General features: G+C 38.8%; 1 protein-coding gene across 2 annotated transcripts in view; it reads left to right on the top strand.

The window, feature by feature from the left end:
* Positions 1-19231, top strand: part of IQGAP2 (IQ motif containing GTPase activating protein 2) — a 131466-nt gene extending 112235 nt beyond the window's left edge. For both annotated transcript variants that reach the window (XM_035100066.2, XM_035100065.2), the window contains 16 exons: positions 23-231; positions 1346-1495; positions 2106-2269; positions 2726-2950; positions 3730-3870; positions 4185-4269; positions 7265-7497; positions 9173-9305; positions 9716-9818; positions 11236-11377; positions 12756-12843; positions 14927-15139; positions 15636-15796; positions 17209-17349; positions 17474-17582; positions 18382-19231. In XM_035100066.2, the coding sequence (XP_034955957.2) occupies positions 23-231; positions 1346-1495; positions 2106-2269; positions 2726-2950; positions 3730-3870; positions 4185-4269; positions 7265-7497; positions 9173-9305; positions 9716-9818; positions 11236-11377; positions 12756-12843; positions 14927-15139; positions 15636-15796; positions 17209-17349; positions 17474-17582; positions 18382-18495 (2411 nt within the window). In that variant the 3' untranslated portion in view covers positions 18496-19231. The remainder of the gene's footprint in view (positions 1-22; positions 232-1345; positions 1496-2105; positions 2270-2725; positions 2951-3729; positions 3871-4184; positions 4270-7264; positions 7498-9172; positions 9306-9715; positions 9819-11235; positions 11378-12755; positions 12844-14926; positions 15140-15635; positions 15797-17208; positions 17350-17473; positions 17583-18381) is intronic.
* The last annotated feature ends 3974 nt before the right edge of the window (positions 19232-23205 follow it).

Here is a 23205-nt window from a genome sequence, read left to right on the forward strand (position 1 = left end):
GATTTGTTTACTTAACTTGCAGCTGGTTCTGAAAATCCTCCTTTGAATGTCCTTCGCAAATTTGCTTATCTCATGGACCAGAGTGATTTAGACTTTCAAGAAGAGCTAGAAGTAACAAGGTTAAGAGAGGAGGTGGTCACAAATATCCGATCTAGTCAACAGCTGGAGAAAGATCTGAACCTGATGGATATCAAGATAGGATTGCTGGTTAAAAACAGAATAACTCTGCAGGTTGGTTAAACGGGTGACAGTGGTTGTGAGATCCCAGTCTTTTGGAGAGTCCTAGCCCATTTCCTTACTTTGGTAGCTCAGCTGCTTAATAACTGAAAGAGTACCAAAATAAATTTATCTAAGATCTTTGTGTTTTCTTAAATGAATAATTGCAGTTTTCCTATACACACACACTTGTTGGGAGGCAATGTTCACACAACATTAGTCACAATCCATATCTATCCTGTCATTTCTGATGAAATACTGCATTTCCCCTGAACCAGCTTTAATCTGAAGTGAGAAAAAGAGTGATTCTAGATGCATTTTAAGCCAGTAAGGTTTACATAGCCTAAAGTTTTTATCTTATAAATGAAGCTAAACTCTTTAATCTAGCTCCTGGAATCTACCTTCCATTACAATTACAATAGCCTAAAGGATTATTGTGGGGATGCGGGTGGCACTGTGGGTTAAACCACAGAGCCTAGAGCTTGCTGATTGGAAGGTCGGTGGTTTGAATCCCCGCAATGGGGTGAGCTCCTGTTGCTCGATCCCAGCTCCTGCCAACCTAGCAGTTTGAAAGCATGTCAAAGTGCAAGTAGATAAATAGGTACTGCTCTGGCGGGAAGGTTAACGGCGTTTCCGTGCACTCCTCTGGTTCGCCAGAAGCGGCTTAGTCATGCTGGCCACATGACCTGGAAGCTGTATGCCGGCTCCTTCAGACAGTAAATCGAGATGAGCGCCGCAACCCCAGAGTCATCCGCGACTGGACCTAACGGTCAGGGGTCCCTTTACCTTTTTAAGGGATTATTGCCCCCAGTCAAGCAGTGTTGTCTCCTGCTACATGGAACTAAGTGGTTGAATCTGTGTGACAACTGTCTCTAGCTGGGCTTAATCCATTGACCCTCTGCCTGTTGCTTAGATGTCATTTTTTCACATTCAGAACTATGGTATGCACCCTTTTTTTTTTTTGCTAACTTAATATTTAGCCTTCTTACATCTGTTTTATTTGGTTGTAACTGACTGCTGTTGCCCAATATGTTCTACTTCTAATGTTGGTATTCTTTCTAGGTTACTTACAGAACTGCAGCATTACTTTGCCTTAACAATTGAGTTCTGCGTTTGTTTGTTTTTACAGGATGTTGTATCGCACAGCAAGAAGCTGAACAAAAAAAGCAAAAATCAGGCAGAAGAGATGGTGTCTGGAGATAAGCAGGGCATCAAAGGCTTGAGCAAAGAGAGGCGGAAAAAGCTGGAGGCCTATCAACACTTGTTTTACCTTCTACAGGTGAGCTGTGTGGTGGTTGAGGATTCATGTTAAGTAGTTTCATAAATAAGATTCCTAAATGAGTTTATCCATACAGTTATATTGCTTAGCTGTGTTTCACGTTATATAGAGGCCTGCGTTAACAACCTTACCTTATCTCTTCCTTCCTGCTGTCCTGAAGGTCATTCACTCATTCACTTCGCAGCCATTGAGAAACTTTATAGTCATGCTATCTTTTAAAAAGGCTTTCAGATGGCTGGCCTGTGTAGATAACCAGAGGGTTTGAGCTGCGCCATAGTTTCCAAGAGTAATAAAGTTGCTAGGAAATGGTGTAGTACAGGCATCCCCAAACTGCGGCCCTCCATATGTTTTGGCCTACAACTCCTATCATCCCTAGCTAACAGGACCAGTGGTCAGGGATGATGGGAATTGTAGTCCAAAACATCTGGAGGGCCGAAGTCTGGGGGTGCCTGGTGTAGTACTTACCGTTTCCTACCATGGCGCTTGGATTAGTGTTGATATACTGTAAATGAAAGTGCATTAAGGACTCAGTGCTAATAAAGCAGGCAGTGGAAAACTGCACCATTTTGATTAATATGTTTTTTCAGTCATTCTAATATTTCTTCCATAGACTAATCCAACTTACCTGGCAAAGCTGATCTTCCAGATGCCCCAGAATAAATCCACCAAGTTTATGGATACAGTTATCTTTACTTTGTACAACTATGCTTCTAATCAGCGAGAAGAATACTTGCTTCTGAAGCTGTTTAAAACTGCTCTAGAAGAAGAAATAAAGTGCGTATATTAAAGGACACAGTGGCCCTACATTTTATCTCCATTTTTTTAATTCTAAGACTTCTATGTCTTGCCTCTTTAAACAAAATTGTAAACTGTTAAATTCCCTTCTGTTGTCTCTTGTGCATATAGTGGGGTTTTCATCGCAGGCAGAATTGCCAAGCATAGGGTGTTTGCATCACATTAACTGAAGCTGAATTTAAAGGATCAAACTGTAAATCATATCAATAATGGTTTATATGCAAGCCATATTCTGTACTTCTGTATCAAAACCATCCTTCATTTTAGTTATCTTTACATTGAACAGAATAGTTTGAGCATGTTTGTTCTTAAACAGTTATTAGTGAATGGACAAAATGGTATGAGCCATTGTGCTTCACTGTTCCCATTCAAAAATCACAGACATAGATTTTAAATCTTAAACCGTAATGTAAGTGCTGGTTATTTTTACTGCAGTTCCAAAGTGGACCAGATTCAAGACATTGTCACGGGAAATCCTACAGTCATCAAAATGGTTGTTAGCTTTAATCGAGGTGCTCGAGGGCAGAATACTCTACGTCAGTTGTTGGCACCAGTAGTGAAAGACATCATGGATGATAAATCTCTAGTCATCAACACAAGTCCCGTGGAGGTCTACAAAGCATGGGTGAACCAATTAGAAATGCAAACTGGAGAGGCCAGGTAAGTGTGCAACATGAATAAGCTATATTTATTTATGAAGAATGTCCAATGCTTTTTAACCATAGAACTCCTTTAGGACAATGAAATGATTAATCAGTAGACATTAAAATGAATATGAAGTGTTAAAACAAATCTTATGATCTTCAAATGAAAGCTGTAAGTAAAGTTGTATAAGTAACTCAAATACTTATTTTTTCCCCACTTTGGGGCCTAATTCAGAAATTACCTTGATCACATGGAAGATAGTTCCCTGTTCTCTCTCATTGTGTGTGAGAGACACACACAGAGAGGGGAACATGAGTGGGGCCAATAGTAATAGTAGTAGTAGTAGTAATACTGTAATAATAATATTAATAAATTTATTATTTCTACCCCGCCCATCTGGCTGGGCTTCCCCAGCCACTCTGGGCGGCTTTCAACAGAACATTAAAAACAGAATAAAACATCAAACATTAAAAACTTCCCTAAAGAGGGCTGCCTTCAGATGTCTTTTAAAAGTCAGGTAGTTGTTTATTTCCTTGACAGGAGGGCGTTCCATAGGGCAGGCGCCACTACCAAGAAGGCCCTAATAATATGATTTCCTTCCCACCTTGAATTTGTTATGGGTTTATAATTCACTGCTTGACCAAAGTTCTCAGCTGAGCAAGTAATTAAGATTAGTTGAACAAATTCAATAATTAGACATATAAAATTAATTTATTGTAACTTTTTCGGGGGGGGTGTACTATTCAATACACTATTCTCTTGCTGTGTGTAGCATCTCCTCTCTATTTCCCCAGCAAATTACCTTATGATGTAACAACAGAACAAGCATTGGCACATCCCGAAGTAGTGAATCGACTGGAGTCCTCAATTCAGAGCCTCAGAGCAGTAACTGATAACGTCCTTGCTTCCATATTCTCCTCTCTGAACTTAATGCCGTAAGTGAAAGGCCATAAGCAAGTTGTTTTTAAAAGCCATCTCTCATTTTTGCAAAATACTAGTTTAAATATATGCTTTGAATCATAAGGACACTTCACCAGCAGAGGGGAGTATTCTCTCTCCATCATCAAACTGGCATACTTTATATCTAATAAGCACTCATGATGTAAATTTTCTTTTGTGTCACCTTGTTTAGTTGGTTCTAAAGCAAAGTGTACTGTTTTGTTTTGTTTTTTGTTAACTTGAATTAGTTATTTTTCATCCTAAGTATCTTTCCATTATTTTCCTTTTTCATCTGTTTTTTTGCATGTAGTTATGGAATGAGATATATAGCCAAAGTTCTGAAGAACTCGCTCCATGAGAAATTCCCAGAGGCAACAGAAGATGAGCTATTGAAGGTAGATTTGTGAGGGTGATTTGTCAGCATCTTTGTGCTTTCTGATTATGCCGACAGGCAAATTTATTTGCACTTGGGGGAAACAGGCAGCATAACTCAGAGGGGTAGGGAGAAGGAGTCTAAAAGATTCTCATCAGTGCTGTCGGACTTTACTGCTTATATAAACTCTTTCTCAGAGATGGTTCTACACAAGCTGTTGAATCTCTAAGACTGCAAGGTTTTCTATTTTAATTAAGTTGTCACTTCCTAGCTTTTCACATTTTTGCTTTTGTGCATCCATCTCCCATATCTCCAAGGAGGCACGTCTCTGCCCTGCTCAATATCAAATGGCTCCAGAGTAGCAGGTTGCATGGGATCATTAACAGCTGTTTTCATACTAGTGGTAGTAGGTGGAAAGCAGCAGTGACATTGATAAGCAATTGTTTTAACTGTTTTTATATATGTATCTGTTTTTGTATCTGGTTTCATTATGCTAAATAGTTTCAGGATGCCTCTTGGGAAGCAATTCATAATTGAAATAATTAATTATTGTTTTTCTAGGACACTAATGCTTAATTCTATAAGCTGCTGTCTTAGCATAGCAGCTTTTAGATCTGGATTATTCATAAGTGTTTTGGGGTGAGCCTATTTCCCCTAAAATAATGAATACTTACCAAAAAAACTTCAGTTGTGACTTCACTTGTCATAACATTAGGACAAATAAATTTTCCTGCGACCTTAGGCTTAGAGTAAAGGGTTGGTAATACATAGTAATAATTTTCCACTATGCTTGTTCTGAAGAAGTTAGTACAACATGTTTGAATGTGGCATTTATCCAAGCTGAAGCTGTCTCTTAGGAGACCTGGCAGAAAGTGTACTTCCATAAACTGGACATAGCTGCTCTTCTTTAGGTGTAGTCACTAATATTGAATGATCCAAGGATGGTTAAACCTGCTTTAACTCAAAAATAATTGCATTATGGTAAAGATGGCCCATTTTGATCTTTTTAATGCAGTGAATATAATTTTTCAAAGTATTAATTAAGACCTATTTTCCAAAACTTCAAGACAACAGCAGCCTCAATCCAATCCAGAAACGTCTCTACAATTATAGTAGGAATATCCTTGTCACATCCAACAAATGGCTAGAAGTATTGACTTGACTCATAATTCAGTTTGGAGAGGAGTGGACAGGAACACCTGGTCCCCCTTCCCCAAAGTAGGTGATGAGCTGCTTCACAGCCAACCATCTTGCTTAGTCTGCTGGTGCAGAAAAGATTGAAGCTTGCACCCCCAGAGTGCTGGAATCTACATCGTGCAGCAGCCATTTCTGTGACTGATAGGGGAGGTTTAGACTGGTAAGGGGAGGTCTAAATAGATCCCCATTTCAGGATTTGGGGGAGAGATTGCACTAACTGGTTCCATAAATTGCAGTAAGCAAAACAGCTATTATCTTGGGTATACTTACAAAAAAAAAGCCTTTTGTTATAGTACTTCGTCATAGTGTAATTCTCCCCATAATCATATCATAAATTGAACTTTGCCTCTCAGGATGACAGCCCTTACTTGCCAGCTTGCAGTGGGGGGAAGACCATAGCTCAGTGGAGCAGTTGCCAAGCATACAGAAGGGGACAGGCTCAATGCTTGGTGTCTCCTGGTAGGGCAGACAATTCCTGTAACTTTTTATAGGCTGAATTCCTATAGCTTTTTATACCACAAATGTTCCAGTTTACTTTTGCCCCACTTTTGTTATGCTATTGCCCCTTTGGACAGCAGTAAATGTGGTAACATTGGAGAAACGTCTTGGATCATACTACAGTAAAGCAGAAAAAAAATCCACCTCTAATGCGTGCAGTATTATTGTGTCATATACATGCTGCAAAATACAACCACAATGAAAGAACAGTCTGGAGGGTCCCTCAAACAATGTTACAATGTGTAGGATGAAACAAACCTCATTTGCAACAATGAACCAGAAGAAGAACAAAGTTAATTGTACAGATTGTTCACTATATTGTTACATTTTCGGGATGAATTGAAGGAGCTGGGAGAGTTTAGCGTTCCTCAATATCACTAAAGAAGTCCCTCCAGAATGAATTTTGGATCAACAGATCCTGTTGATCAACAGATCCTGTTGATATATATGAAAGGAAGCCAACTTACTCCAACCTCTTAACCTGTCTTGGCTTGATCTTTCAAAACCCTGGTATAATGAGTTAACCTTTCAGGAAGGGCAATCTGCCAGATCCAATTGTACCAGGAAGCAAGAAAGAAGTACGATGAAGTTTTCCAACTACTAACCACTGTCATTCTAGCAGTGGCTAAGAGAGAGGCTAAAAGGTCTTTGGGCAACAGTCTGTAAACCAGTCTGTGTGGAGAGTGTTGTTGTTGTTGTTTGTTAGTTGTTTGTTAGTTAGTCATATTTTTGCCACAGCAACTCAAAGCGACTTGCAGTTCTTTAACCAAAAACCAAACCCATACATACACTAAAACCAGCATTTAAAAATAAATAAAAGAAAATTCTATTTTTCAAAACATTCCACCCCACACAATGTTGTAGATAAAGCACAAAAGCCTAGTGAAAAATTAATGTTTTTGCCTGGTACCTAAGGATAGGTAATGATGGTGCCAGCAATGCCAGTAAAGAAGTTTTGAGATTGTGTTTAAAAGCTCCCATCAGCAGCTAGGGAAAAGAGATTTCGAAACTTGAGCTGCTGGAGCCCTCTGTATAACTTTTGGAATGGAATTCCAGAGGGAAGGAGCTACCACTGGGAAGTATCCTGCAGCCTAACAGATCTTAAATGTGGGAAAGTTCATATGAGTGAATAAGACCCTGAAGTATCAATACTGCTTTCAAGCAAGATATGAAGCAAAAAAGACCCAGTAGGGTTTTCCTTTGACTTGTGTTCATAACAAATAAAAAGTTTGTTTTAAGAGATTTTGTTTTAAGAAATAAACATATCAAGGACTGTATAATGCTAAGGAGAAATCCTATCTGAAAATGCTTTCCTCCCATAGATCATTGGAAATCTCCTGTACTATCGCTTTATGAATCCAGCCATTGTTGCACCTGATGGTTTTGACATCATAGACATGACAGCTGGAGGCCAGATCCATTCTGATCAGAGGAGAAATTTGGGTTGTGTGGCCAAAGTCCTTCAACATGCTGCCTCAAACAACCTCTTTGAAGGGGAAAATGCACATCTCTCATCGATGAACAGTTACCTCTCTCAGACATATGAGAAATTCAGGTCTGTGCAAAGTAGGGGTGTGAGCAGTAAACTTTGTTGTGAAATTTACCTCCTTTAGATGTCAGTAGCCAGTTGTTTTAGGCTTCTCATAGACTTTTATTCTGTAGATAACCTAAATACTTTCCTTGGTGTTTTGAAAATTGACTTCTTACTATTTCAGCATGTCATGCGAATTCATGCACACTGACGTTTTTATGCAAACTTTCCAGCCTAACTGGTAATTGTCATTACATTGCACAGGTTATACTTTCCTTGGACATAATAACCACACAATATTTTATTAAGGGAAATAATTTTCCAGCCAAGAAGAGCGGTGTGTTTGTTATTTTGTAAGACAATGGTAGGAAATAGTGCTTGGATTTCATGCTAAAATGTTAGGAAAGCTGTGCTCTTTGGCCCAAGTAATGCTAGTGTCTAAGTCGCCCCATCATTGCATGGGAATTATTTTGAGTTTAAATAAACTGTACAGAAATAACTTTTTAGCTGGAATATTAAAATACAGTGGTACCTCGGTTTATGAACACAATTGGTTCCAGAAGTCTGTTCATAAACTGAAGCGTTCATAAACTGAAGCGAACTTTCCCATTGAAAATAATGGGAAGTGGATTAATCTGTTCCAGACGGTCCGCGGGGTACTTAAACTGAAGCGTTCATAAACTGAAGCGAACTTTCCCATTGAAAATAATGGAACGTGGATTAATCCGTTCAAGATGGGTCCGCGGAGTACTTAAACTGAAGCGTTCATAAACTGAAGCATGGGTGTAATTGGTTCCGGAAGTCTGTTCATAAACTGAAGCGTTCATAAACTGAAGCGAACTTCCCCATTGAAATTAATGGAAAATGAATTAATCCATTCCAGATGGGTCCGCGGTGTTCATAAACCGAAAATTCATAAACCGAGGTGTTCATAAACCGAGGTTCCACTGTACCGGTAGTTGTCAGCCGCACTGTTAATCATTATTATATTTACAAGGACCTCCTATTTAGATGGCTTAAAAGAGGATTAGACAGATTCATGGAAGACATGACTACTAACAATGGTTGTGTTCTACCTCCAATGTCAGAGGCATTGTGCCTCTGAGTACCAGATGTTAGGAATCACAAGTGGGCAGAGCGGTATGGTGCCCATGTCCAGCTTGCAGGCTTGCCACATGCATCTGGTTGGCCACTGTGGGAACAGAATGCTGGTCCTAGATGGGACATTGGCCTGACCCAATAGGCTTTTTCTTTGGTTGTTATTTCAGTGCATGTGACTATCTTGCTTGAAACTTTAAGTCAGGCTTCCTCAAAGTTGGCCCTCCAGATGTTTTTGGCCATAGCTCCCATGATCCTTAGCTAGCAAGACCAGTGGTCAGGGATGATGGGAATCTCAAAACACCTGGTGAGGGATTTTGTTTACATTTAAAACAAATTCTGTCTTTTGGCTATATGGCTTCACGGTGACTTTAGTATCATTCAGGGGTAGGCTGATTTATCTGTGGGTGATTTGAAGTAGATCAGCAAGGTTTTTCCGGCTGCCAATTGTTTAACAATGGCAACAACAACAAATTTTCCTGCCCTAAATTCTACCGTTAAAATGAATAGAGCTTGGGATCAGGGGCAAGCGTAGATTTGTGTGTTGAAAGGCTTAACTCCAATCTTGTTTAGTGAAATTACAATTTCCTTTCCTCCTTAGGAATTTTTTTCAAGCAGCATGTGGCGTTCCTGAACCTGAAGAAAAATTCAATATTGATGAATACTCTGATATGGTGACACTAAGCAAGCCAGTTATATACATTTCTATTGAAGAAATTATCAACACACATTCAGTAAGTGTGTGCCAAGTAGAATTGGAAAGCACTGAAATAGTACCTATTAAATTTGGGTTGTGGAGTTTTTTGGAATATGGGAATAAAATTTGTAAAATAAGATAATTTGAGTATAGTTTTGCAAACAGATTGATAATAGGTACATGTAAGTGGAAGTAAACACCTTATAAAGCTTAGGGGGGGGGTTCCATAAATATGAGTTAGTGTTGGTGAAGTGTTGTTGTTGTTGTTGTTGTTGTTGTTGTTACTTGTTAAATTTATAGCTTCTGATCTGCTAGCTGTTTTTAGGAGTACTGAATAGCCCAACAAAAAGAATGCACTTCTATCAAAATAGATATACGAGTTAATAATAGCATACAGTAACATGTCTGATTTTGCAAAAGTTTCAAGAAGGGCAATTTTCTTTACAGCTTTTGCTAGAGCATCAGGATGCCATTGCTCCTGACAAAAACGATGTCTTAAATGAGCTCTTGGAAGGGCTGGGAGAAGTTCCTGATGTGGAGACATTCCTTGGTAAGCAAACGAAACAAATATGTACTTGAAAGATAGACCTAACTTGTATGTGGATGAAAAATAAAAGTAGGCCTCAAACTAGATGATGGTTTGGTTTGTGCACATCTTCTAGAAATACCTGTTCTATTTCTAGAAATTAGCTATCAAATAACTATAAGGGTAATCAATTTTTTATTTATAGCTTTTACATGCTGATAAAGAATGTAGTGCTGAATAGCTTTCATAGATATCTATGTGGGAAGCATCAGGCAGCCTTGCTCTTCCCAATAAGGGGTGGAAGGATCTGTCAACCTTGATTCTCTCTAAAGCAAGCAAAAGCAGGTGAGTGAGTTTGAGTGCAGAAATAGGAAGTGAAGTTCTGACGGAAGTTTTGGTCAAGAAAGTGAATAATACTGGGATTAGAGACCTATAAGAGAAGGGGAAAGCAAGCTAGGTGGGACAGAAAAGGGAGGTAAATCATATAAAGATGCTTCCATACTCATGTAACAAGACTTCCCCCTCCTCTCCCTGCATGCTCCCAAAATCTGTTCTGTGGGGTCTCCCAACCTTCTGGCGGAGATCCTCTGGGGTGTACAGGAAGCTGCAGAGGAGAAGAAGGGGAAGTTCTCTTGTGCAAGTGGGATAGCAAAATTGCAGGCAATCCTTTTTGGATATATTTTTAGTTTTTAGCATAGTCGACCTCTTGATTAAGTAAGACATACTGTGTAGAATATATGTGCCCCTCTGAATGGGGCACAAAAAATGCAGCTAGGTCAGTCTTTCTCTGATTGAAGATGGTTTCAGGGTAAATGCATCAAAACACAGTATTTCACGAGAAATAACAGAATATGAATTGTTGCTAATTTATGTATACAATATACTGTTTCCCAAATCAGCAGTGGGAGCACACTGGGTGCAGAGGGTACTGGTAAATAAGACTGTGTAGACCGTCTAGTGTGATTTGGCTAGTCAAGAAGCATAATGTTATAATCAGGGTAGTATGTATTCCAGAATTCCATGTGGTCAACAGAATTAGCCAATAAATTGGGTATTTAGTGCAATGGTCAATAACCATAACTAGCTCTCCTCAGCACAAAAAGTTTCTTGAAAACATGGGAGCAGTGCTTGGTGCAAAGGAAGACAAGAGGAGCGCTGAAGATTTTTTAGCAATTTGGACAGAGCTTCAGTATCTTGCAGCTCTTTACCCCTTCCTATCCTCATGACTGGCACAGGTGTAATACATATTCTTAACTGTACATAAAATATTCTGAATATTGCTTGCTTTGGTGTAGAATTATTTATTATTGTTATTGTTATTATTAAAATGTGTAGGGTACACAAACCCATGGCTATATAATATCAGATTCAGTTTTTAGTTTGTTCCAACTTTAATCTCTCTTTACAATCCTCAATTACACTTTTTTTCTCCCCTCTTCAGGGGAAGGTGCTGTAGATCCCAATGACCCAAACAAGGAAAATACTTTAAGTCAGCTTGTGAAGACAGAAATCTCTCTTTCACTGGCCAGGAAGTATGACTTACGGGAAGGTGAAGAACAAGATATTAAGGGCCTGATGATGAAGTATGTTTTTTAAATAATGCTTTTGCTGAATTTTACTACTGTAATTTGCTGCTAATTGTACAATTTATTGCCTTGCGCCAAAGAAAACCTTACATTCTATGTGAGCCTTAAATAGATGAGCAGACATTTAAGGACAATATATATCATTTATGCTAAGGAAGATTTAGTATTTGAAGCCATGCAAGCAGTTGTATGATAAAGTATCATTCTTTAAATTATTTTTAAATCCTTGGTTCAAGCCCTAATCACAGTGGCACACATTGAAATCAGCAAAGCTCCCATGAAAGTGTGCTCAGCAAAAGGGATTCAATAGATAGATGACAAACGAATAAACAAATAATTGAGCATTGTCCCAAGCCCTGTTACATATTCTGAAGCAAAGTCTGCACCTTTTAATCAAACAGAATCACACTGTATATGGACACCTCAAAATGTAAATGTTGGGTTTGTATGTTGGTATTCGGAGGCAACTTTACAATGGTATACTCTTGGAAAGCCTATAGAAAGAATACACAGGAACCTTTCCCTAATAAGGTTTTATGAAAAAGAGGGTGTTTGAAGAGAAGGGTACAGATAAGACTTCACAGAGAACCAAAGGAAACAGCTGTCTTGAATTTTTCACTGTTAGAAGGAAAGATACACTGGAAGAACTTCTTTAAATAAAAAGGCACATATATTCTGAGTAAATGTGGTCAAAATTAACTTGTACTTTTACTCTCTACTGCCATTATACCTGCTAAGGTTGATGCAGAGAGAGTAAAATGGCATCGCTTTGCCCCACTTTCAGACATTCTAGAGTCCTCCCCTCCACCCCACCCCACCCCACCGGGTTTATATTTTTAACTATGTATGCACACGTTTTCCTGTGACATTCAGCAAAAATATTGATATAAAATCAGAATTAAACAAAATGCCAAACTGATCACACACCCAGTCCAAAAATACAGCCAAGTGGGTAAAACCACAGCTAAAACCAGTTCATGCTGTGTGATTGAATGTCTGAGTGAATAAAAATATTCTTGCCTGGTTTTAGAATTTTAATATTTCCAACACTTCCATTCTTAAAATATTCCATTTACGGTGAATATTGCCATGAAGAAGAATGTTTAAGTTTTGGTATTTGTATTAAACTGTTAGATAATGTCCAGTGTTATACAAGCAGACTTTTCCTTCCCTTGCCATCTTCTCTGAGGGGTTGAAGGAACTTCGGGATTTGTGGCAATGCAGGAGGATAGAGGGTGAGAAAAAGACTCTGCTTGCAAGTGGAAAACACTTGTGCAGTTGGGTGGACATCATTGGATGATGTTGTTTCATACTGAAATGCCTTTCTGTAAAAATCATAATTATGCAGAATTTTCCAACTTTTTCCCTCGTTAAGGACAAAAAGACTTATTATTGATGTGATCCGAACTCAGCCAGGAGAGACACTTGTAAAAATCCTGGAAACACCAGCATCTGAAATTCAGGTAACTAATTCTTCTCCCCCCCCCCCCCGACTGCGTCAGACCAACATGGCTACCTACCTGAATCTAATCCTCCTTCTATCTGAGTAGAATAACTTTGGTTGTACTCTTGGTAACCAGGCCTTAAAACAAAATGTACTCTTGTGTTTTGGCATCTTTGCAAAATGTTTGGAATCTGAAGACAAATACTGTAGGGTAGATTCAACTAGTGTAACAGGGCTCCTCCCTCCCTCTTCTCCCCCTGAACATCCCCTCCTCAGTTGACTCTGGGAGGTCTGGTGAAACCCCAGAACAGCATATGGTGGAAAGAAGAAAAGAGATCATTTCATCAGATATGACTGAGGCACTGTTAGTGGCCGGTTCCCTAGACCAGATGGATGGAAGGTTGCCTGCTCTTGATGGGATTACACTCCCTCTGAAGGAGTGGGTACGTAGCTTGGGAGTACTTCTAGATTCATAGCTGTCACTTGAGGCTCATCTGGCCTCAGTGGTGCAGTGCTTTCCATCAGCTTTGGCTAGTGCCCCAATCTGGACAGGGATTGCCTAACTTCTGTTGTTTATGCTTGGGTACCCTCTGTTAAATTACTGCAATGTGTTATATTGAGGGCTGCCTCTGAAGACAGTTCAGAAACTTCAGCCGGTGCAGAATTCAGCAGCCAAGTTGTTCACCAGGAAAAGACGGTTTGAGCATATTACACCCATCCTGGCCTGACTGCACTGGCTGCCGATTAGTTTCCAGGCCCAATTCAAAGTGCTAGTTTTGCCCTATAAAGTCTTAAAAGGCTCAGGACCTCAATATCTCAAGGACCGCCTCTCCCCATATGAACCAACCTTCAACGTGCAATTATTATTTGAGGCCCTTATTTGTGTGCCGCTTCCATGGGAGGTCCAGAAGGTGACAACATGAGAACGGGCCTTTTCTGTGGTGGTTCCCCGTTTGTGGAATGCTCTCCCCAGGGAGGCTTGCCTGGCGTCTTCATTACATATCATTAGGCACCAGGCAAAAATGTTTTCTCAAGTAGGCGTTTGGTTGATCAACATTCTATTGCTTTTCAAATGTGTTTGTGGAAGGGGGGTTATGCATTTGTTTTTGTTTTATTATCTCTTTTGTATTATCATTTTGTATTTTTCTGCTGTGAACTACCCTGGGATCTTTGGATGAAGGGTGGCATACAAATTAAACAAATAATACTTTTCCCCTGTCCCATCTCTAAGAGACTTTGGGCAGTGTATATGTCCCTTATCTCCCGCTCCCCTGCTGTTTTATCCTTTCAACAACCCACTAAGGTGACTTATGCCTAGGTGAAGAGGTGAACCTGGGTTTTTGTGATCCAGGTCTTACTATCTAGACATTGCATGCTGGCTCTTGACTAAAGCTTTGATACATTATTTCTAAAAAGGTCAGTAATAATTACATATAGCATTTTAAAATATATTGGTATCCCAGCATTTTCTCATCGTAGAATACTCTTGTATTATGGTGATTTCTGTAGGAATTCCTTCCAAACGCACATTTGAGTTTGCAGCTCAAACTTACTCAGCATCAGACTTTATGGGATCTACAGCACAGTTACCTGCAGGTGTTTGTTTTAATTTGCTTTAAATGTTCTGTTGATGCTTCACTAGTTTTCCAGGAAGAAGAAAAATATGGGCTTTGTACATGAAATGAAGTAGTTTGAACTTGAGTTTATTTGGCTTGTCACATGAACATAAACTTTATGGGGAAGCTAGGAAATTTCATGGGAACACTTGTGTTTAAAACCTCTACACACTTTATGTAATGTTATTCTTCAGAATCTTCAGATGTCACTGTAAGAAACTAAATATACAGTTTGTCTAATTGTGATATATTTTTGAAATGTCATACAAGCTGGAAAGAATTATTAGGGGTAGGGAAATACATCTAGAAGAGTAGCCATTACAGGAAAGGTTGAAGGAACTGGGGGTCCAATTCTGTCTGGAAAGCTGGACTAATCCAAAAGTTAACTAATCCATGTAGGAAAGTTATAACACCCATGAGGTTAATGTGTGCATAGTTAATAGGCTTCATTGTTTGTATAAAGGTGTAAACTGCTCTTTCTCTTAGGAAGCTGAGCACTTAAAAATAATTGAAAAACGTGCAATCTTGGATTCTAAAACTCCAGAAAAAATGAAACACAGTCAATCTATTCTTGAAGAAGGGCAGCTACCACTAGAACAAAAGAAAAGGAAAATCCAGAGGAACCTCCGGACACTGGAACAGGCTGGACTGGTTTCATCCGAAAATAAGTACCAGGAAATAATCAATGAAATAGCAAAGGTACTTTGAATATTGTTAAATTTCTCCAACTATGAAGGAAATAATTCAACCGTACTGCAATACACACACACACACACACACACACACACACACACACACACACAATCAGTTTTCTTGTAAGCATGGTGCTAGTTCTACTCCACTAAATTTTGGGCAATTCTATCCTTTCACTGTAGCCTGTAATGTTTTGTAGTCTGTAAACGGTTCTTGGGGAGGGGGAGGAAGGGAAGAGTAGACATGGTTTCACAAGCTGCTTTCCACTTTCACAACATTGGATACAAATATGTATGACTCCTATAGCCATCAGCTTCTCCATAATAGTTTAGCTGGAATCATTCATTACTCAATGGAAGTACTCAAGAACAGATAGTTTGCTTATAAAAGCATTCCCCATCAACTAAATAAGAAACCTGACACCTCTGTAGAAGTAAAAAATAAATAAATTGCATGTTTGCCATGTAAAAGAAATCAACTAATAAGTGAAAACTTTCTTTAGGATATCAGAAATCAACGAAGATACAGACAGCATCGAAAAGCAGAACTGGTGAAACTCCAGCAGACACTAAATGCACTCAATTCCAAGAAAGCTTTTTATGAAGATCAAATAAATTATTACAACACTTATATCAAAACCTGTTTAGATAACTTGACAAGAAAGTAAGTGAAATACTTTTATTTTATTTTTAAAGAAAATCCAGCACTTTAGCATCATAGGTAGAAAGCTTCGTTATTATCAAGTTACAGGGTGGAATTAAATGTAGCACTAAAGAGGTTGTTCCATCAACAGAAGCATTTCTGCTTGCTCCACGTAATGATCTTTATTCTGTTCTCCCTGCATCCATCCCTCCAGAGCAGATCAGGGGTGAGAGGAGGTGGTGGTGGAAGCCTTGTTATGTTAGCACAGGCATCCCCAACCTTCAGCCCTCCAGAAGTTTTGGACTACAATTCCCATCATCCCTGACCACTGGTCCTGTTAGCTAGGGATCATGGGAGTTGTAGGCCAAAACATCTGGAGGGCCGCAGGTTGGGGATGCCTGTGCTAGCAGGAGTTCTTGCTCTACGGGCCTGGGTAGTTGAATCACTAGAAATCCCTTGAAATTTACTAAAACAAACACTGACCCATGCTTTAATGTAAGACTTTAGACCAGTGTTTGAAACTGCCATTGTTCTAAGGTGCATTTTTGTGACAGGAAATTTCTTTAGAGCGAGCTGTTTCTAAGCTCTGGGCGCAGTATTGCGCCTCAGAGTTCTGATCAGAATGGAAGGAAAGGAGGACCTTTTTTGTACATCCCCACTTCCAGCTACTCTCTGAAGACTCGAGAAGACTTCAGAATATAAGGGGGTGGGCAGGGGAAGGACTAGACCATGTGAAAAATGAACATATGGTAATATTTTAGCTGCAGTTCATTCATTTTCAGCTTTGTATTCTTGTTATTTAAAAAGTGTGCCTTGTCATACCGTTCTTTTTTCTTTTTAACTCACACATGTGTGTTTGTGGAGGGATAAAATATAACTGATAAATTCCCTCACCTCATGTTGGCTCTTCCATCCATCTCACCAACCAAAGCAGAATTAAGGTTTGAGAGTGCTAACTATCTGCATACTGTAGTGGTGCAGTCATGGTTGCTTGATCCCTCCTGGGTAATGTTCCAGTGGTGAGTGGGAACAGAGGCAGAAGAGGGTGGGACAATGTGTGCATGTTCTGAGAGCCAATCAGAGATGTATGGAGGGCCACATTCCCTACCTCTTACGTAAGAAGTGGCAGCTGGACATTCCGTATCACCTGACTTCCCAGCAGCAGAGGTGAGTGATGAAAAGTAATGGGGTAGAAACAATTGATTCCCCAGTCCTAAAATATTACTGCTTTTACTCATCAATATAATGTTCCAAAACATGTCCCAACAAACCCTTATCATGTGGCAAGTTATGGTTGCCTTTGTTCTAAAAACAGATAGCAGGTAGGAAGTATGTTAACTTGATTAATTGTTCTAAAAACATATGCCTTTATTAGGGAAGGGGGTAATGTTGTATGTGGGCTAACACCTGCTTACATCTTTCACATTTTACAGAAATTCGCGGAGATCAATCAAATTAAATGGGAAACAAGAGGAGAAAGGAAACAAACTCAAGAACATTTCGCTGAAGTATACAGCAGCTCGCCTGCATGAAAAGGGGGTTATACTAGGCATTGATGAACTTCAGCCTAACCAGTAGGTTTTTCACCCAGTATTTTCAGAACATTAGCTCTGCTCTTTGACTGTTAAACATTTAAACATTTAATCGACTATCTTGTAACTTTATTTACATTTTTGAATTATTTTTTTCTCTTCTAAGGTTTAAGAATGTGATGTTTGAAATTACACCTGGTGAAGAAGTGGGTGACTTTGATATCAAAGCTAAATTTTTGGGTGTGGAGATGGAAAAAGTACAGCTCCATTTTCAGGTAAATCTTTCTTTTAATTATCTGAATGTATGTGCGTCTCTCCCCCCCTCCCATTAAAGTGGCATGCTCCCCACTTTACATGATTGCACTTATGCGCATGGGGGGGGGGCTGGAACGTAACCCCCACGTAAGTGAGGGGACCACTGTACATGCACAAGATCGAATGGCCTTGAGTTTATGGTTGATGTGAGGTTTTAATTGGGGACTTCAGCTCACACTCTCACTGCTATACTGCATCATTTCTTGCCTAATTCCCAGTCCTTTTAGTGGATTGTGCCTGCTGTCATCTGTATGTTTCAAACTGTTTGTTTGTTTTACTTTTTTAAAAATATATATATATTTTTATTAAAGATTTCTTGAATTACAAAGGTGTGTGCAGTGTCACTCATATTTTAACTTTTGAGACAAACCTGAAACAGTCCAACTGATACTCTGGGACTACTGAAAAGTGTCCTCCCCAAAAATATATATATACCAAATATATGCCAAAGTCTGTATCATTATCACACATAAACTGGTTGAGTTAGCTCCATCATTGCATCACTGGCCTTACCAGACAGAGGCCTGAAAAAAATGCTTTACTTAATTAAGCACTTGTCTGTCTGTCCTTGCTGTACAAAGATTTATGGTATTGAGGCTTTTTTGTTCGCCAGATGGCAAATTATGAGTTATGCTTGAGAAAAGGATTGCTAGAGACTTTGTCTCTGCATTTTTATTTTTATTTTCAGTATGTGATATGCATTTGAATGCAACATGGAAATAAAATTTATGGTTTTAAAATGACTTTTATTTATTGCAGGATTTGCTTCAAATGCAGTATGAAGGTGTCTCTGTAATGAAAATGTTCGATAAAGCAAAAGTAAATGTAAACCTCCTCATATTCCTGCTGAACAAGAAATTCTATGGAAAATGAAGCCTAATCTTATTGGACTCTGCTTCAAATAATCTGCAGTTTTGGGTCTTTGTGTTTTAACTATTTGCTATTATGCAGCAGGTGTTCCTTCAAGAAAGTCCAGAAGAATGTACTTATGTGCCTTTTTTCATCCTTTGATAAAACAGTAGTAGCATACAGAAATATGAATCAACTGAAACACTTCCAGATTTCTGTGGTGTAGGTACTCAATTAAAATGGATATGATTTAGTGACATTGAAACACTGTGTCTCTGATCTCTTTAAATATGCAGGACATATATTTGGACAGCATATATTCAATTATTTTCCCACTAAATATTATATACCCCAATTACCAAATACAATTCTCTTTTAGACAATTATTCATAGGGAAAATAAATCCTAATTTGTGTCTCTACATAATACTTTTGGCAAATGTTTCTTTAAAGCCTAGGGCTCTTTTCCAGAGATCTGTCAATTGTAAAGTGAATTATTGTGCAATTCAAAGTTTTTATAGGTAATTATAAATTTAACATTTACTGTATAAAATATATATTTTGCAATTCATTCCTACTAAAATGCACTACTGCCTCATTGAAATCTTATATACACATCCTTTTAATTTATGTGTAAAGGGGCAATTTGAATAGTGATCAATTTTTTTGCAATGTACTTGAGGTATTTTAAAGAAATAAATTGTGCCTGTCTTTTTTGTAAGAAAAGAAAAAAAATCCACAAATAAAATGCAATAAATCAGCACGTAGTTGGTCTTATAAATGCTTTCAGTATTGTTGTATTGTTTTTATAACTTGCGTGTATGTTTGCGTGTTGTTAGTAACTGTTGTAGTACTACTGTGTCTGCCTTCGCAAGTGTGGAAACCTCAGAAGTTGTCTAAAGAAACGATTCCTACGCCATTTCTAAAGATGAGTGATGTTCTCTAAATTTGAAATAGTTTGGAGGGGAAAGGGTTTGACTACAAAGCCAAGGTAGTGTCCTTAGCCTATACCTCTCATGTGTTCTACTTCCATTCCACTAGCTCAGTACAGCCTGAGCTTGGTTTAAGTTAGCTCAACCTGCTCACCTTTAAATAATCAGGGATGCCCACAAAAGTGCTTTTCCTGCTTCTTTAGGGAACAGTTGCGCAGAGTTTTTCTAAGACATGCCCAAGCCCCAGCTTCCCATATGAAGGATAATATTCCTCAGCAGTAAGAAATACAAATATAACTTTTCTTACAGTGAATCATTGTCCCTGGAGGTGATTGATGCCTCCTTGTGAGAGGAGGCTGTGGTAAAACCACTCCTTAAAAAACCCTCCCTAAATTCAGAAAATCTAAGTAATTACCAGTCAGTTGCCAATCTCGCCTTCTTGGACAAGGTTCTTGAGCAGGTGGTTGTGGACCAGATCCAAGTTCTCTTGGGGGGAACTTGACTTTCTATCTATATCCATTTCAATTGGGTTTTAGGCCCAATTTTGGCACAGAAACCTCTTTGGTTGCCCTGCTGGGAGAAGTGTGTCCCTGTTAATTCTCCTCAACCTCTCAGCAGCTTTTGATACTATTGACCATTGTATCCTTCTGGAGTAGCTGTCTGAGTTAGTGGTCCGGTCCTATTTGGATGGTTGCTTCCAGGATGTGATGCTTGAGGGGTGCTCTTTGGGATCCATGGAGCCTTCATTGTAGGGTTTTTCAGGGTCTGACTTTATCCTCCATGCTGTTTAACATTTAGATGAAACCACTGAATGGGGTTATCTGAAGTTTTGGAGAATGTACCTTACATTAGCTTTGGCTTGTGGCCCAGCTGTGCCTCTATCTGGATAGGGATAGTGTTAACTTCCATCATGTATGCTCTGGTAAAGTGTCGTCTTATTAACCTATAAAGCCTTAAATTGCTCAGGACTGCAATACCTCAAAGTCTGCCTCTCTCCATGTGAACTGACCTGGACACTGGAGTCGTCATCTGAGGCCCTTCTTTGTGTGCCTCCTCCACAAACAGTTCAGAGGGTGGCAACATGAGAGCAGGCCTTTTCTGTGGTGACTCCGCATTTGCGGAGTGCTCTCCCCTGGGATGCTTGCCTGGCGCCTTTGCTTTTATGCTCTACTTGTTGTCTTTCTAGAAGAATCTGTTTGGACACTATGAGAAGCAGGATGCTGAATTATTGATACAGCAAGAACCTTCCTATCTCACATGCCCATCTAGAATACTATGCTAGTATGATAGTAGCATAGTAACAGTCCATTGTGCAAGGGATTATGGGGAATGCATGAATAACTTTAAGACCTTTGTATTAATATAGCATTCATCTAGCGGTAGTATATCTAATCCCAAAGATCCTCCAAGTAGCTACCACTAGAACAAAAGGAAAGGAAAATACAGAGGAACCTCCGGACACTGGAACAGGCTGGACTGGTTTCATCTGAAAATAAGTACCAAGAAATAATCAATGAAATAGCAAAGGTACTTTGAATATTGTTAAATTCTCCAACTATGTTTGCCCATTGATGAAAAAAATCCCCAAAACAACCCAATTCAACCACACTGCAATACACACACACACACACACACACACACAAAATTTTAATATTTCTGACACTTCCATCCTTAAAATATTACATTTTATACAGAGTGAATAGTGCCATGAATGGAAATGCTTGGGCTTTTGTATTTGTATTAAACTGTTAGTTAATGTCCAATGTTGTACAAGCAGATTTTTCCTTCCCCTGCCATCTAAAGGACTTCAGGTAGCCTATATGTTGCTTTTCCCTCCCCCCCCCCTGCAATTTTATTCTCACGTCAACCCTGTGAGGTACCTTAGGCTCAAAGTTTACTGGCCCAAGGCCACTCAGCAGACTTTTATGGCTAGGTGAAGAGGAGTAGCTGGGTTTCTGTGATCCAAATCTTCCTATCTAGCCACTGCATCCTGTTTCTTGAGAAAAGCTTTGAAATATATATATTTTTCTAAATAGGTCAGTAATTATTGCAAATAGCATTTTAAAATACATTTTGGCCCACAACATTTTCTTATTATAGAATGTCAGCTCTTATATTTTGTTGAATTCTGTAGGGATTTCTTCCAAATACACATTTAAATCACAGCTATAAGTTCAACTGGAGACAAAACATAAAGGATCTACAGCACACTTACCTGCAAATGCTTGGTTTAGCATGGTTAAAATCTCCTCATGCTTTTTCTAATGTTTCAGGGAAACATTTTGATGGTCTTTGTACGTGAAATAGTTTGAACTTGAGTTCATTTGGTTACGTCACATAAACATGTGAAAATGGGGAATGCATGGGAATATTTGTGTTTAAAATCTTTCACATGCTTTTTGCTCGTTTTCGAAATCTTCAAAGATCACTAAGAAACTAAATATACAACATAGATTGCTTGTGATGTGTTTTTGAAAGGTTGTGCAAGATGAAAACAGTTTAAAGTGGGAGGAAAATATAAATATAGAAGACCAATCATTACAGGGAGGTTTGAAGGAAATGGGGAGCCACTTTTGTCCATAAAGCTGGGTAAAACCGCTTTTAAAATGAGGTGAGCATTTTAACTCTCCCCACCACCACCTTGCACTCTTCTGGCGGTTCTTCTCATCCTCCAGAGCAGATTGGGGGTCACAAAGGAGGGGAAAGGGGGTGTTCTTTGCACTGGCTTCTGCTAGTAGGACTGGATAGTTGAATCCAAACCAACTAAAATCAAAACTGACACATTCTGATCAGAATATGTAATGGACACCACACATCAGAAAGTTACTGAATGTTTGAATAATCCAGCAAAAAAATCCTTTCATGGAATACTTTTGATACTGTTTTTCTATTTTTATTTTTTATTTTTTTTTAAAAAAAACCTCAAACATAAAACAATGAATCGGTTTTGACAGTGCTAATCTATTAGATCAGAATGCCTGGAGGTACATAATTTCTCTTCAAAACAACCCATTAACTGGGAATATTTGAAAGCTTTTACCCCCACTCGGAAGGGGAATGTCAGAAGATATGCCGAGATCAAAACAAGGTAGTATAACCAACTTTCTCAAGCCACCGCAACATTGAGGAGAAGCCAGGGCAATGAGCCAGCACAGAGATAAGATGGCATCTAGTCCAATTAAGACTGCAGAAGCTACGGTGGAAATGGATACAAATGCAGTGCTCAATGTATTCTCATTAAAGAAATGATAACAGAAACATGGGAGGGAATGATGACACTAATAAAGTGAATGCAATGCCAGAAAAATTAGTTGGAACCATATTTGGTATTTCAGTCCTGTCCTTGTAACCAATCAAATGGTAAATGAAAATTTTAAGACATCATGGGTGGGGGGAAATAAAGAAAAATAATATAGTAATAAATTCAGGATTGCCGTGGGGAACAATGAAGGCAGTGTTTAGACACATATTAAAAGAAAAATTAAGACCACACACGACAACAAGTTCAAAACAAATTTGCAAACAGCTGCAAATTAAGCAAAACAAACTGGAAGCAATAGAAATAGATAAAATGATGACTAGAAATAGAGGAAATGATGGAACAATTACTATATTTAAAACAAAAATATTATTATGGGCATAAGTGATCCAAAGTATTACCGTAGCTGCCAGGTTGCCAAAAAAGAGAAACAAAGCAACAATTACTAGTGTAAAAATGAAGACAGGAGAAAGGCTTTCTAGCAGAAAATTCATATGTGGTGGGAAGTCTCAGAGGCATTCTCAGAGTTCAAGGATAAATTCCA

The sequence above is a fragment of the Zootoca vivipara genome, chromosome 11, assembly GCF_963506605.1.
Source record: "Zootoca vivipara chromosome 11, rZooViv1.1, whole genome shotgun sequence".
NCBI lineage: Eukaryota > Metazoa > Chordata > Lepidosauria > Squamata > Lacertidae > Zootoca > Zootoca vivipara.